This window comes from Chiloscyllium plagiosum, chromosome 16, assembly GCF_004010195.1.
Source record: "Chiloscyllium plagiosum isolate BGI_BamShark_2017 chromosome 16, ASM401019v2, whole genome shotgun sequence".
NCBI lineage: Eukaryota > Metazoa > Chordata > Chondrichthyes > Orectolobiformes > Hemiscylliidae > Chiloscyllium > Chiloscyllium plagiosum.
Genome location: NC_057725.1, coordinates 6,144,386 through 6,160,021, shown reverse-complemented (window position 1 = coordinate 6,160,021; position 15,636 = coordinate 6,144,386). Strand labels below are relative to the sequence as shown.

The 15,636-nt window shown below is 42.9% G+C and overlaps 1 protein-coding gene across 5 annotated transcripts in view; it reads right to left on the bottom strand.

The window, feature by feature from the left end:
* The window catches only part of LOC122557625 (protein kinase C-binding protein NELL1-like), a 954,605-nt gene that overhangs the window by 781,697 nt on the left and 157,272 nt on the right, over positions 1–15,636 (bottom strand). For 4 of the 5 annotated variants that reach the window (XM_043705393.1, XM_043705388.1, XM_043705391.1 and 1 more), the window contains one exon: positions 5,448–5,533. In XM_043705393.1, coding sequence (XP_043561328.1) covers positions 5,448–5,533 — 86 coding nt within the window. The remainder of the gene's footprint in view (positions 1–5,447; positions 5,534–15,636) is intronic. The other variant, XM_043705389.1, reaches the window with a different exon arrangement.

Below are 15,636 nucleotides of genomic sequence, written 5' to 3'. Positions count from 1 at the left end.
AACTGCTAATGTGCATTTAGATTCAGCTGCACGGATAACTGCTCATAAAATATTACAAATCTCTCGACCTTCTGCACAGAAAGTTTTCTTCTGGAATTGTATCCTATCATAGCTACTTAAATGTTTACAATGTATTGTCAGAGTGAATTAAGTGAGAGATGTCAAGTTAATTAATAATAAACTGTGATTACTTGGGGAACATCCCAATTTTCCTGATGCGATTATAGATATGACGGGTGAAAAGGTTTAAAAAATAAGGTGTAATCCTTCCCTGATCAACACCAGCGTGAGAAGTGCAACACCAAAAAGAATCAACAATCCAAAAGGAACAGGCCCAGCACCAATTTCCCAGGGGATCTACCTCTGACCAGCAAATGTGACCTTTCAACCTTCCCTGTCAGCTCAAAATCAGAATGATTTCAATTTCAAAATGAGGGTCAGGGAGAGAATGCCTTTAGGGAGCAGGTGGACTTATTGAGATGGAGAACTTAGTTCCTCGTGCTGACTTGAATCATTGCACCTTACAGGGACAATAAGTTATTGATAACCGTGTTTCACACCAGGACCTTGAAATGTTAACGTGGGGGGAAAGAACGAGGAATCATAGTTTCAGAACGAGTGGTCATTCAGTTGAGAGAGATGAGGGAGAGTTTCTCTCAGAGGGAACGTGGGCAAGTTCAAAGCCAATGTAGTTGATGAGGAGTGCAACTGAGAATGTGTACGCTTGGGACTCCACCAAGAGGCTAAGCCAAACACTCACTTGCTGAGGAGCAATCACTATTGACTTCCATTGGGTTGGAAGTAGGATAAGCTCAATGGAGATACAAATGACTGAGACCAGCCCTGGAGTGAGCAGGGTCAGTGTTCCTAGGAGAAAGTGAGGACTGCAGATGCTGGAGACCAGAGTTGAAAAGTGTGGTGCTGGAAAAGTGCAGCAGGCCAGGCAGCATCAGTGTTCCCTTCTGTGAGGGAGGGAATTTCCATTTCAAGTCAGGTGAGGCCTCCCATAGGACAACAGCATCACATGGATGGCCCATACACTGAAGTGGACACACACTAATGAGTGCCTCATGCTGGATGTGAACCCTAGGCATTACTGTAATCTGCTGTATGGACCCCAAACACTCTTGACCACACCATACATCATCAAGGATCATCGCCACTCCTTGCTGTGACACACACTAAGTAGTGTCTTGCCGTCTGGAAAGATTCACTCGAGTTGTACCTTTTGAGATATAATTGCCTGCACATAATGCAGATTTTGCTCACTCTGCACTTTAGACAATAGAACCTCATGAAGGATGGCTAGGCTCTGCAGCTTCAATGTTGTGTTTGCAGCTAAACAAATACAAAGCTGATGATGAATGGTGAATTATATTTAAAATCCATGATGATGTTTTTACAGCAATGCTTCACCTCTGTCCTCTCAGAAGGCATTATCTCTTTCCTTCCCACTATGTCTCAGTGCAGTCCCAGGTTCTGCATTTGTGCTGGAGGGACCCCGCTGTACAATGGAGTCCAATGTCCTCAGAGCTTTGGTCACGTGACCCTGGGAGAAGCTTGTACCCGGACAGCTCAGACTGAGGGTCTTCTGCCCAGAGGTGGGTGCACCGTCCTTCAGGGCTGAGGCTGAGGTAGGACGGAGGTGGAAGGCACATCTCGAGAGTCCTGAAAGGAGTGTCCTGCTGGGTGGGGGCAGGGGGCGGTCTGGTTCCTCCTACAGCCAGGTGCCCACTAGCACCACCCTGTCTTCTGGTGAGGAAGGGAAATCCTAAATGAAGTCAAGGTCCCTCATTCCCGCTGTCACCCTACTCCCTCTTGGAGCTCAGCACCAGAGGCTAGATCAATGGAGTGCCAATCAGTGTATCTCTCAAGGTGACCCCTGAAGCTGCTGGATCTGGGTCTCCACGGCAGCTGCCAACCTGCCCACGGAGGCGGACAGATGGTCACATGCCCAAGGCATCAGGATGCCAACCTCATTGCTGCTGGCCCACAGCCTCTGTGTCAGTCTTTCTGACAGCCCTGCCTGCTGCTCCTGTGTCTGCTTCTGCAAAGTAACATCGGGTAATCCTCGTTTTCCTGGGTCTGACCGGGTACTTGGTCTCCAGCCACCCTCTGAGTGCCAGTGACCTGGGGCACTTCTCCCCTGACCATCTGCAGAGATGTGGCAGTGAAGTGTTCACCAACTGGAGCTCCCAATTCTAATCCAGTCAATGTAACCAATGAGGTGCCAGTGTCTGAGCTGGGTGGAGACTGAAAGGACAGCTTAGCTGGTGCCTCCACTGAGGGTTCCATGCTGTATATTGGCAGCACCATTCCCTTGATCTCAGAGCCCATAGTAATCTGCAGGAGACAACAGAGAGAATGTCAACATTTGGGCAGGTGAATAGTACAGAGTGTGGACAATGGGAGAGTAGCACAGCCATGGACAAATATTCTTACTTGGTTGCTGGGGCATGGATGATGTCCTGATGACTGGTCCCACTCCTCAGTCAGCTACAGTCACGATCACTGCCTCCGAGGGATGAGAAACAAAATGTCAGGCGCCCCAGCCACCCTGGCACTTTCAGCCCCTACAATGAGCTGTTTTTCTCCATGAATGAGAGAAACATGAGTGACGTAAAAGTTGGTGGCACAGCTGTTAGGACAGGAAACAGGTGGGGACGTGCCTCGAACATGTGAGTCGACATCATAGAGGGCATGCAGGGTCAATGGTGTTGAGAGTTTGTGGTGGATGAGCGAGGGTGAGGGAAGACATTGTATGCTATACTGAGAATGGTGGAGCATGAGCCTTGATGGGAGGTGGGTGCGGTAACAGGGCGGGAGTGAGGGAAAGGCAGCACAGGGAGAAGATGATGTCACTCACCCTTTTGGGGCGGAGAAAGTCATTGACCCTCTTGTGAGATTGTTTCCTATTTCTCTGGAAGGATAAAGCTGCCCTCGCCCCGGGTGGCAACCTTGGCCCAGGCTGGACAGGGTCTGGTGCCTTGGCATCTTCTGCTAACCCTGGGGGAAGAGGTTGCATCGCCTAATCACCAGGACCTTCAGCTCCCAGTCTGCAAAATGGAGCGCCAATGTCCCTGCGTCTGGTACGTCCAACTCTGCAGGAATGCTCCAAAGTGCTGGGAGCTGGAATCACGCAATCTCCTGTACAATGGTGAGCATTCTACTTACATGGAGTGGGAGATCCGGGCTCTCACTGGCATACCACTGAATTAATGAGGCAAGTTTGGGATAATAGTGCAAGAAAACTCATTGAAAGAAACTCAAACACAACAACGCTCAGCTAATTTCTGGCAACATTCAGCCCAATGTTTCTCTCTCCACAGCTGCTGAGAATCTCCAGCACTTGCTGTCTTCATTCCAGAACTTGCAGTACATTGCATTTATTCTGATAACAGAAGTTGTAGGCTGAATACTTTCCTTTTGTAATCAAAATTTGTTCACTGGAAACCTCTCAGAATCATAAATGGGTTATAGACGGAATTTCTCTTCTGCACAGTAGAAAATTACAAAAAGGGACACTGTTCTGATAATTTGCCTTAATATCGATTTTCCTTAGTCAGAAAATTCCATTTGCTTGAAGAGATCAGATTAAGACTGACCTGCATCCCAATTTCAATTTAAGAAAAGATCAAAGAGTCAACATTAAAAGAAATTTTGTTCTGCTGAAGGAATTCTCAGCTCGAAAGAAATGCATCATAATTCTCTGCAATGTGTCACTCTGCAACATTAAATGTGATCCCTAAGTTAGTGTTGTTGACATTTTAAAATTTTTAAAGCACATCTCCAAGGTAAAGTGAAGGACAATTAAACCTGCCAAGCTCTCTCTCCATCATTCTTGTCAAGTTCCATATAATATAACCATCACTATGTGGAATGATAGAGTCAATACACTGGAGCGTCAATTAACTATTCAACATCTTTTGAGTCTGATGATTGATGTTTGCATAAGGGATGATCAAAGTGAGATGTTCGAGATTGTTAAAGGAATTAATGGGATAGATAGACCCACTGATACAGGTGCCAGCTTAATAAGGCAGACATTAATACAAGAGAAGCGTAGGAACAGGAGTAGGCCATTCAGCCCCTCAATGAGATTGGATCTTGGCTGATCTGTGGCTAAACCTGCCTTTGGCCCATATTTGTAATACCTTTGCTGAACAAAAATCCCAGATTTAAAATCAAAAATTGATCTAGAATTCACTGTCATTGTGGAAGAGGTAAATCATTGAGCAAAGCCATTCATCATAAAGAATGCTGCAAATCTGGAACACTCTTCTGCTGAAAATGCTTTCAGAAACAGATCAATTGACCATTATGAAATGGAGTATTATAGGGTTTTATTTTAGCTAAAGGTATTCATGGTTATGGAACTAAAGGGTTAAAATATAAATCACTGAATGATCGAAGTGAATGTGGGGCACGCTCAAGGGGCTGAATGGCCAATGCTGCAATTCTTTTGATGCCCATTTATCAGAATAAAAGCTCACATTGATGTGCATATTTGAATGCTGAGTTGCTCTGTAGCACCTTGATCAGATGGGCAATAGGCTAAGGAGTGGGAGATGGCGTTTAATTTAGAAAAATGTCAGGTGTTACATTTTGGAACAGCAAATCAGAGAAGGACTTATATACTTAATGGTAGGGTCCTGGGAAGTGTTGTCGAACCAGGAGACCTTGGGATGCAGGCTTATATTTCCTTGAGGGTGGGGTTGCAAGTAGACAGTCGGGTGAAGAAGGTGTTTGGTACACTTACTTTTGTTAGTCAGTACATTGAATATAGGAGTTAGGATGTCAGTTGCAGCTGTACAGGACATTAGTTAGGCCACTTTTGTAATATTGCATTCAATTCTGGTCTCTCTGCTATAGAAAAGATGTTGTTAAACTTGAAAAGGTTGAGAAAAGATTTACAGGGATGTTGCCAGGGTTAGAGGGTTTGAGCTTCCTGTGGTGCTAGCTGGTACAATTATAACATTTAAAAGACATCTGGATGGGTACATGAATAGGAAGGGTGTAGAGGGATATGGGCCAAATGCTCACAAATAGGACTAGATTAATATAGGATATCTGGTTGGCATGGACGAATTAGACTGAAGGGTCTGCTTTCGTGCTGTACAAATCTATGACTCTATAGTAATCTGTCAATTTGACTCGAGAAACCAGACTCCATCATGGGGAGAGTTGGCATGTGAAAATAAAATATTCAGGATTATAAAACCATAACATGACACTTGGTTCATCGGTTCAATTTCTACATTGCAAAGAGACCACTGACATCCTAAACCCTCACTGTCCACAATAACAAATTGCAAGCCCTTTATTTGAACCTGACAATTGGCAGAATCCATCTGCTTGCTTAATCACACAATAGAACACGAAGACATAAATTGGAGCGAATGTCTCAAAGTTCAAAGTTCTGTTAAAGGGCCCCTGGTAAAACTCACTTTTGTCGTCATTTTTGCAAGAAGCTCCTGGAGATCCATGATGCCTTGCACCAGGTTAAGGAAGTCGCTGCAAGTTGGGCATGCTCCAAAAAGACAAAAAATAAAACAAGATAAAAGTGTGAGAATCTCGCAAGCGGCAGAATACATGGAACTCCATGCTTATGACCCTAAGAGAAATCATGTAAATTAACTAAAAACATATGTTCATTTTTTTTAGTTACCATGGTAACGGCAGGGTAACTTAACTTGCTTTGCATCACCTTCACAAACATTGGAAAGTAATATTGACAGACAGAATATAACTTCACAAGCTTTCGAATTTAGATGCTCTTGATCTCCATAGCAATGACTAAAGAAGCCTTACGCTGTCAGCTTGAAAACTGTAGCAAACCTGCATGAAAACATTTATTTCATGGAACTGCATTACCACAATATCTCCATTCAACTCTTGGTTTGATTCATTAACTAAGTGCAATCAGTGATTTATTTGCATGTTGCACTGTGTTCTCTTCCCTACGCAAACTGTTTCACGGAAAAGCACACAGTCGTACTTACACTTTTCAAGATTAGAAAGCAGTTGATTTTTCAGCTGACTTAGTGAGCAATATCATTCAGATGCACTTTTTTTACAAAAATAATTTGAAAACCTACTTATCCACACAAAGTAAACCTATTCTTAATTCTATTAAAATAACATTTTTTAAGTCCAATGAAAGACACTAAAACTTAAAAAGGAACATTGCTCTTCACTTCTTTGGAAAATCAGATTTTTGTTTTGTATGGGTTCCTCCAACAGAGGCAAAAAGTAGTGATGATCATTTTTTTTCAATTATTGGCTTGAAACCCTGCTGGCCAAATCACCAGAAGTGAAACCGAGATCTAACTGTGAAAATAATTGGCTACAACTGCTTCCAAATGTTTCATAATCTGACACACAAAAAAATTAACTTTGGCATATCTTGTTCTGGCAAATAGAATACAATAGTAACACAAATCTGTTTAGACCATGATTAATGTTTACAGAAATATACATATGTAACAGCAAATAAGGGCAAGAATATCTTTATAGGAACAATCCAATCAGCTCTTTATATTGGCATCAATATGAAAACATTATACAATATGTAAAAGTTCCAAGCCATTCCCTGGTCCATAGCCAGTCTTTGAAGTTTAGTCATCTCACTGGCACAGTACCCTTCAGCGTTACAGTTTTGTATGCTGTGGAATTAACCACTACTAGCTAATGTTTATGAAGGAGTACTGCATTCATCTTCCCTTCCATACTGGGTGTAAGGAAGGGCTGGATGATGAACCACAAATGAGTTTAAATAGGAAGAGGAACTTGACTTAACAACAGGATGTAGGTTATTGAATGACAGCAATAGGAACATCAAGTGCAACAAATACAGAAAACGTTGCATGAACTCAGCAGGTCTGGTAGCATCTGTGGAGAGAGAAACAGAGTTAATGTTTCTGACTCTTCTTCAGAAATTCTTGACATGTTAACCCTGTTTCTATGTCCCTTGATGCTGCAAGAACTACTGAATTCCTCCAGTTACTTCTGTAGTTGTTTCAGATTTCCAATATAATTAGATTAGGTTAGATTCCCTACAGTGCAGAAACAGGCCCCTCAGCCCAACAAGTCCACATCAACCCTCCAAAGAGTAAACCCATGCAGACCCATTCACCTACTCCCTACTAATGCATCTCTCACTACAGGCAATTTAGCATGGCCAATTCACCTGACCCGCACATCTTTGGATCCTGATCCTGATCTTGACATCTGCAGGATTTTGGTTTTATTCAGTATACTGGGGGTCATGAGTAGCTGTGCAAAATATCAGGAGCCAGGGATGACACACCTAACCCCATTGGGACCTCAGGCTATATTCCTCCTACTGTCCACCCAAGATTGTGTGGCATCATCCAATCGGGTAAGGTTAATGCAACCTTTTCAGAACCAGTACCTTTTGTAATGTATGCCCACCAAGACTGGGGATCACCAATCCCACCTATACTTTGTATCATCAGCCTTATAAAAGCGGGTTGGCGAGGGCTCTAAGTCTCTCATAACAGCAAACAAGTTATTTAGTGCACTGTAAATAACAGCTGACAGAATAATTCACAAGGACACATCTTATTAAGAAAATACATGACAGACAATCTGGTGTTGATATCAATGTGACTCTTGTAGAAAGCAAACAGCTCTGTCCTATCAATGTATTTGCCTTTGATTTGCTGCTAGTTCAATGCAATTGAAGGAAAACGACAAACAACACGTCATGCCATTTTCGACTCAAAGCACCATCTATAGCCACGTGCATGAATGCCTAACATAGAATCATTGAGATGTACAGCACCGACACCAATGCTTTGGTGCAACTTGTCCATGCCAACCAGATATCCTAACCTAATCTAGTCCCATTCGCCAGCATTTGGCCCATACCCCTTTAAACCCTTCCAAAAGCCATCAAGATGACTTTTAAATATTGCAATTGTACCAGCCTCAACCACTTCCTCTGGCAGCACATTCCATACACGCGCCACCCTCTACATGAAAAAGTTGCCCTTTAGGTCCTTTTTATATCTTTCCCCTCTCAACCTAAACATATGCCCTCTAGTTCTGGACTCCACCACCCCAGGGAAAAGACCTTGTATATTTACCCAATCCATGCCCCTCATGATTTTATAACACAATATTCCAAGAGTGGCCTAACCAACATCCTTCTGATAAGAAGAAGACCAGAATTGCATGCAATATTCCAAAAGTGGCCTGACCAATGTCCTGTACAGCTGCAACATGACCTCTGAACTCCTATCCTTAATGCTATGACCAATGAAGGAGAGGAGACCAAACACCTTCTTCACTATTCAATCTACTTGCAACTCCACTTTCAAGGAACAATGAACCTGCATTCCAAGATCTCTTTGCTCAGCAACACTCCTCAGAACTTTACCATTAAATGCATAAGTCCTGATCTGATTTGCCTCTCCAAAATGCAGCACCTCACATTTACCTACATTAAACTCCATCTGCCACTCCTCAGCCCATTGGCCCAACTAATCAAGACCCCCTTGTACTCTGTAGTTCCTTCTTTGCTCTCCAGTACACCTCCAATTTTGGTGTAATTTGCAAAAATTACTAACAAAACCTCCTGGGTTCACATCCAAATCATTTGTATAAGTGGCGAAAAGCAGTGGACCCAGCACCAATCCTTGTGGCACACCACTGGCACAGAGCAGAGAAAGCTGTCCAAATGCAATGGAAGGAAATACGAAGTGAAAATTCTTCTCTCTATGCAGCGCTGAGATTATTAAATATTTAAAATTGTGAACTGTAATAGCTTAACGTTGATAACCCATTTAAAAATTCATGTTTGCATTTGTAGCCTGACACAGGGACCCTGACTGCAGGTGATAACATATTTTTACGACTGCTTGGCCTCTTGCATCTGTATTAATGACATGCTTTCACACATAATTTGTCATCTCATTTTGTACCTTTTATGCATCCTTCAAATTTGGGCTCAAATTTCTTGTTTATAGGAATGGTGATACCAAGAAACAACTTATTTCCAAAAGAAAAACACAGGCATCACCGACAAAGGTGCAAAGTGTTTCAAAACTCCCCCAAATGGAGAAATGCAATATTTCAGTATTGCTTGAGAAAACTGCTCAGAGGCAAAAGCAAAACCAGGCTACCTCCAAAGAATGCATTATTCAACCCAATGCAACATTACTGAGCACTTCCGCTCCCACTATGTCAAATCTCTTATCAAATTAAGAGATGAAATAACTGAAGAATCATCCAGTGAGGCTTTGTGGGTGGAGATAAAAAATAAGAAGGGGATGGTGATGTTATTCAGTTGGTACTATATGACCCCAAATAGACAACGGGAATTAGAGGAACAAATATGCAGGGAGACTGTGGAGACTTGCAGGAGCAATAGGGTCATTGTAGGAGCCTTTAATTTTCCTGATATAGACTGGGACTGCCAGAGCGTTAAGGGCTTAGATGGGATGGAATTGTTAAATGCATTCAGGAAAGTTTCTTCAAGCAGTGTATAGAGGATATTAGTCAGGAAGGGGCAAAACTCGATCTACTCCTGGGAAATAGGGTTGGAGAGGTGATGGATGAGACAGTGGGAGAGCACCAATGACCATAGATCTATTAATTTTAAAATAGTTATGGAGAGGGACAAACTGGCCCACATGTTCAAGTTCTAAATTGGGGATTTTGATGGAATTAGACAGGAGCTTGCAGGGGTTGTTTGGAATAGTTTGTTTGCAGGCAAAGGGACCTCTGGCAAGTGGGAAGCCTTTAAAAGTGAAATAGCTAAAGTTCAAGGTCGATATGTTCCTGTGAGGGTGAAAGGCAAGGTTGGCAGGAATAAGGAACCCTGGATGGCAAGAGATATTGAGTTTTTGACCAGAAAAAAGGAGGCATGGCTCAGGTACAGGCAGCTGGGATCAAGGGAAACCATGGAGATATATAGGGAATACAGGAGTTTATTGAAGAAGGAAAACAGGAGGGTAAAAGAGGGGGGCACGAGATTACCTTGGCTGAGAAGATTATGGTGAATCAAAAGAGGTTATTTAAATATATTAAAGGAAAAAGAATAACGAGAGAGAGAGAATAGAACTCCTCAAAGACCAAAGTGGGGGGGGACATGTATGTGTAGAACCACAGGAGATGGACGAGATCCGCAATGAATATTTCTCCTCTGTGTTTACTGATGGAGAAAGACATGAAGATTTGGGAACTTGGGGAAGTTAGTGGCGATATCTTGAGGGCAATCTATATCACAGCAGAGGAGGTGCTGGAATGTATGAAGGTAGATAAATCTCCTGGTCCTGACCAGATATACCCAAGAACACTGCAAGAGGTTCGGGAAGAAATGGCAGGGGTCCTGGCTGATATTTTTATATCATCATTAGCCATGGGTGACGTCTCGAAGACTGGAGGTTAGCGATTGTGCTATTAATCAAGAAGGGCTGCAAATAGAAACCTGGGAACTATAGACCAGTAAGCCTAATGTCTGTGGTGGGTAAGTTACTTGAGAAGATTCTGAGAGATAAGATATACATGCATTTGGAAAGACAGGGTTTGATGAGGACCAGTGAGCATGGCTTTGTGCATGACTGAGATCGTGCCTCAGTAATTTGATAGAGTTCTTTGATGAGGTGACCAGGAAGGTTGATGAGGGCAGGGCAGTAGATGTAGTTTGTCTGGATTTCAGTAAGGCCTTTGATAAAGCTTTACATGGTAGGCTGTTCTGGAAGATTAGCTTGCATGGAATCCGAGGACAGCTGGCAAATTGGATAATGGAAGGAAGCAGAGAGTAATTGTGGAAGGATGCTTGTCAGATTGGAAGCCTGTGACTAGTGGAGGGTTGGTGCTGTGTCTATTACTGCTTGTTATCCATATCAATGATTTAGATGAGAACGAACAAGGCATGTTTCGTAAGTTTGCAAATGACAGCAAGATAGGCAGGATTGTGGGCAGTGAGGAAGGTTATCAAAAATTGCAGCAGGACCTTGATTAGCTGAGGAAGTGGGCCGAGAAATGGCAAATGGTGTTTAATATAGCTAAGCGTGAGTTCTTGCATCTTGGAAAGTCAAATCAAGGTAGGAGTTTCATGGCAAATGATAGGGTCTTAAGGAGTGTAGTGGAATAGAGGGATCTTGGAGTTCAGGTTCACAATTCTCTGAAAGTAGAGTCACAGGTAGACAGAGCAGTGAAGAAAGCTTTCGGCACACTGCCCTTCATCAGTCAGGGCATTGAGTATAGAAGTTGGAAAGTTACATTGCAGTTGCACAGGATGTTGGTGAGGCTACGCTTGGAGGATTGTGTTCAGTTTTGGCCACCTTGCTATAGGAAGGATGTTGTTAAACTGAAAAGAGTGCAGAAGAAATTTACAAGCATGTTGTTTGGACTCAAGGGTCTGAGTTATAGGGAGAGGATGGACAGGCTGGGATATTTTTCTTTAGAGTGTAGGAGACTGAGGGGGGATTTAGAAAAGTGTAAAAGATCATGAGAGGCACGGATAGGGTGAATTCACTCAGGTTTTTTCCCAGGGTTGGAGAACTAGAGGTCTTCAGTTTAAGGTTAGAGAGGAAAGAATAAAAGGGAACCTGAGGGCAATGTTTTTACATAGAGGGTGGTACGTATATGGAATGAACTACCAGCGGAAGTGGTTGAGGCAGGTACATTAACAACATTTATAAGGCCAAATACATGGGACAAATACATGGATAGGAAAGGTTTAGTAGGATATGTTACAAGTGCAGGGAAATGGAGTTAGTGGTGGATGGACATTTTGGTCAGCATGGACCAGTTTGGACCAAAGGGCCTATCTCCATGCGGTAGGACTCCATGACTCTATGACTCTAAATTGAGCCAACCAACCAAACATTCAGTGTTCCTCATTTGATTGGTTTCCAATACTTATTGACCAAATGCCAAACAAAAGAGAAGCACAAAGGTAAGGAATTAGAAAACAATTAACCAGCACAAAATAATCACTTTGCGATGCTTTGTGTTTCAAGCTAATCATTCATTTGGAATTCTAGTGTTGCAACACAAAGCAAGTATAGGGTCAGCCATTACACTTTCCTGATGACCACAGTATCTAAGCTGCAGTTTGAACATGGATGGCAAATCGAGTGTCCTCCTCAGAGCTTAATCAGAACTCCACAATGGGGACACAGCAAAATACAAGTAAGAGTGGACATGTTTGGTCCCTTGTGATCAGATCATGGCTGATTTTTCTGTTTATCTCAACGCCATTTTACCACATTTGTCCCCATCTGTCATGATATCATTAATATCGAGAACTCTAATGATCTTTGTTCTGGACAGACTCAATGACTGAGTTTCCATTAAAGAGGGTTGGAGGCTGCAATGATTGCCAGCAAGTGTAGGGTTTCCAAGGGATTGAGAGGTAGATTCCCACTCTTTCTGACATACAAACACTGCCAACGCTTTCTACGAACTATCATTGGAGCAGCATGCAACAACCTATATAAGAGCCATTCATCTGGCCTTCACCGCTCAATTCCAATGTTATAAAACTGCACTGTGGCCCTGAGCATGTCATGAGAAGTCAGATATAAATATTTGGCTAAGGCTCCTGTTTGTTTTGGGAGGGACTCCACCTCAAAAATGACACTGTGCAGGGTAACAAAGTGGTTGCGATCATTGGCTAACACGGAACTTGGGTATTGCTGATCAAAAGAGTTACTTTATCGGAGTATTTTGCCTAGCAGTTGTTAGGACTATTCCTAAAAATACCACTGAAAAAGGCAAGCAACATTTCTATACTGCTTAGGCAGAGTGTGCTGATTGGTGGGACATGCACTTTGATTGGTATAGGTGCTGCCAAGCAAAATGCACCAGTTAGATAATGACTGACAGTTAACTGCCAGGCTTTGCTTGCATTTAAACAAGGCAGGTTGACTCTGATTCAATTTGATTCAATGTGCAATTATGCATTTTGGAATATACATATATAAATAATAGGGCAATAAAAGTTATTTACTGCAGAAGCTGAGAATCTAAGATAACTGAATGTGCCAGAGAAACTCAGCAGGTCTGGCAGCATCTGTGGAGAAAGCAATAGAGTTAAGATTTCAAATCCAGCTTGACTCTTTTTTGGGAAGAAGTCCAGTGTTCATCCTCCATCATGTGATTGTTATATCATCCTAACAACTAGGCTTGATTATAAGAAGATCAAGTAGCTATCACCAACAGTAGAATTGTATGTCATCACAAGCTGTAAAGTCAAGGCTAGGATTTCCTTTGCTATAATCATCATCAAGGCAAAAATCTAAACCTGCATTTTTTGATGAGTAGGTAACCTAACAGGAAGAGGAGCTTCCGCAAATACCCCAATTTCAAAAATCATGCAGTTTAGAGATTGAGTGAGACAGCCTTTGCAAAGGCAATCAAACGTGGCACTTGGATGATATTTCTCCACCTTTTCAAAGGTCTAACATTTAAAAGGGCAAGAATGTGGGAGCTGCTGGTGTAGGACTGGGGTGAACAAGGTCAGAAGTCGCATAATGTCAGGTTACAGCCCAACAAGTTTATGTAATATCACAAGCTTTCAGAGCGCTGCTCTTTATCAGGGGGGTGTCCTGAAAGGTTGTGATTTCACATAAACCTATTGGACTATAATCTGGCATTGTGTGACTTCTGACAATAAAAGAGCAAGAGTACTGGGTCCTGAGAAATCTAATTCTTTGCACCTTGACCCCTCAAAAAAAATACCTAAATTCCTAACCTGCTCAAGTGTCATCATTCTTTCATTGTCACTGGGTCAATATCCTGAAATTCCTTAACTTTGGAGCCCCTTGTATACACAGACTGCATTGGATCTTACCAGTGATTCACCAATCAAAAACGAAGTCAGCACTTGGCTCAAGGACCCAACAGGGCAGGAAGTAATCGGTAGGGGCGGTGGAGGGGAGGGGGTGGCTGATTATCGGTGGTGGGGGAGTGGGGGGAAACGGGGTTGTGGAGAGACTGTGTCCTAGTGGTCTCAAAACCCGCTACTGCAGATGAGAAATGGAGCAGTCTCAAACGTACAGCAGTTGAGAAATTCCAAAAGGCCCAACTACTTCTTCATCCCCCTGAAATTTCTATCAACCATTTTAGGGCAAAATCTCCTGATTTGGTCCTCAGCAGTTGCTAAAAGCAGATATTTATTTCCTACTGATGAAACAGTCTGCACAATGATATCTCTCTCATGGATAAGGAACTGCAATCTTAAAAGAAAGGCATTGGAATTGAAAGGACATTAACATTTAAATTGAAAATGTTGACTATGTTTCTGTTCAAGCAACCAGCAAATCATACCCAGGTTATGAAGGGAAGGAGCAGTACCATTTGCCTCAACGGGCAAGATGAGACTTTCATCACCCAGTACTTGAGATGTATTCAATTGCACAATTTGCAACACTTCAGGTCACTGAATAATTCTAAGCATTGATTAAAAGCAGTTACTTGAAGCCAAGTTATACTGTGCAGCTTGTGTGAATACAGAGCAGGATAGTAGACCCCACAGGACTGAATTTCAACAAGCATCAAAAAACCTTCTTGACGACTGGCTTTGCACAACTCTCAGTGTAACTGGAATTGATGCCAACTAGTGAAAGATAATACATACAGACAGGGGAATAGGGTGTGGCCTTGTGGCGCAGTGATAGTGTCCCACAGATGTGTCATAGCATAAAGTCATAGAGATGGACAGCATGGAATCAGACCCTTCGATTCAACTCGTTCAGGTCGACCAGATATCCTAACCTAATGAAATCCCATTTGCCAGCACCTGGCCCATATCCCTCTAAACACTTCCTATTCATATACCTATCTAGGTGCCTTTTAAATGTTGTAATTGTACCAGCCTCCACCACTTCCTCTGGCAGCTCATTGCATACACCTACCATCCTCTCTGTGAAAAAGTTGCCCCTTAAATCTTTCCCCTCTCACCCTAAACCTATGCCCTCTAGTTCTGGACTCCCCCACCCCAGGGAAAAGATTTTGTCTATTTACCCTATCCATGCCCCTCATAATTTTATAATCCTCTATAAGGCCACCTCTCAGTCTCCGATGCTCCAGGGAAAACAGCCCTAGCCTATTCAACCTCTCCCTATAGTTCAAATCCTCCAACCCTGGCAACATCCTTGTAGATCTTTTCTGAACCTTTTCAAGTTTCACAACATCCTTCTTACAGAAAGGAATCTAGTATTGCACACAGTATTTCAAAAGTGTTTTCACCAATGTCCTGTACAGCCACAACATGACATCCTATACTCAGTGCAATGACCAATAAAGGAAAGCATGCCAAACACCTTCTTCACTAGCTGAAAATGTGTTGCTGGAAAAGCGCAGCAGGTCAGGCAGCATCCAAGGAACAGGAGAATCGACGTTTCGGGCATAAGCGCTTCTTCAGGAATGAGGAAAGTGTGTCCAGCAGGCTAAGATAAAAGGTAGGGAGGAGGGACTTGGGGGAGGGGCTTTGGAAATGCGATAGGTGGAGGGAGGGCAAGGTGAGGGTGATAGGCCGGAGTGGGGTGGGGGCGGAGAGGTCAGGAAGATGATTGCAGGTTAGGAAGGCGGTGCTGAGTTCGAGGGATTTGACTGAGACAAGGTGGGGGGAGGGGAAATGAGGAAACTGGAGAAATC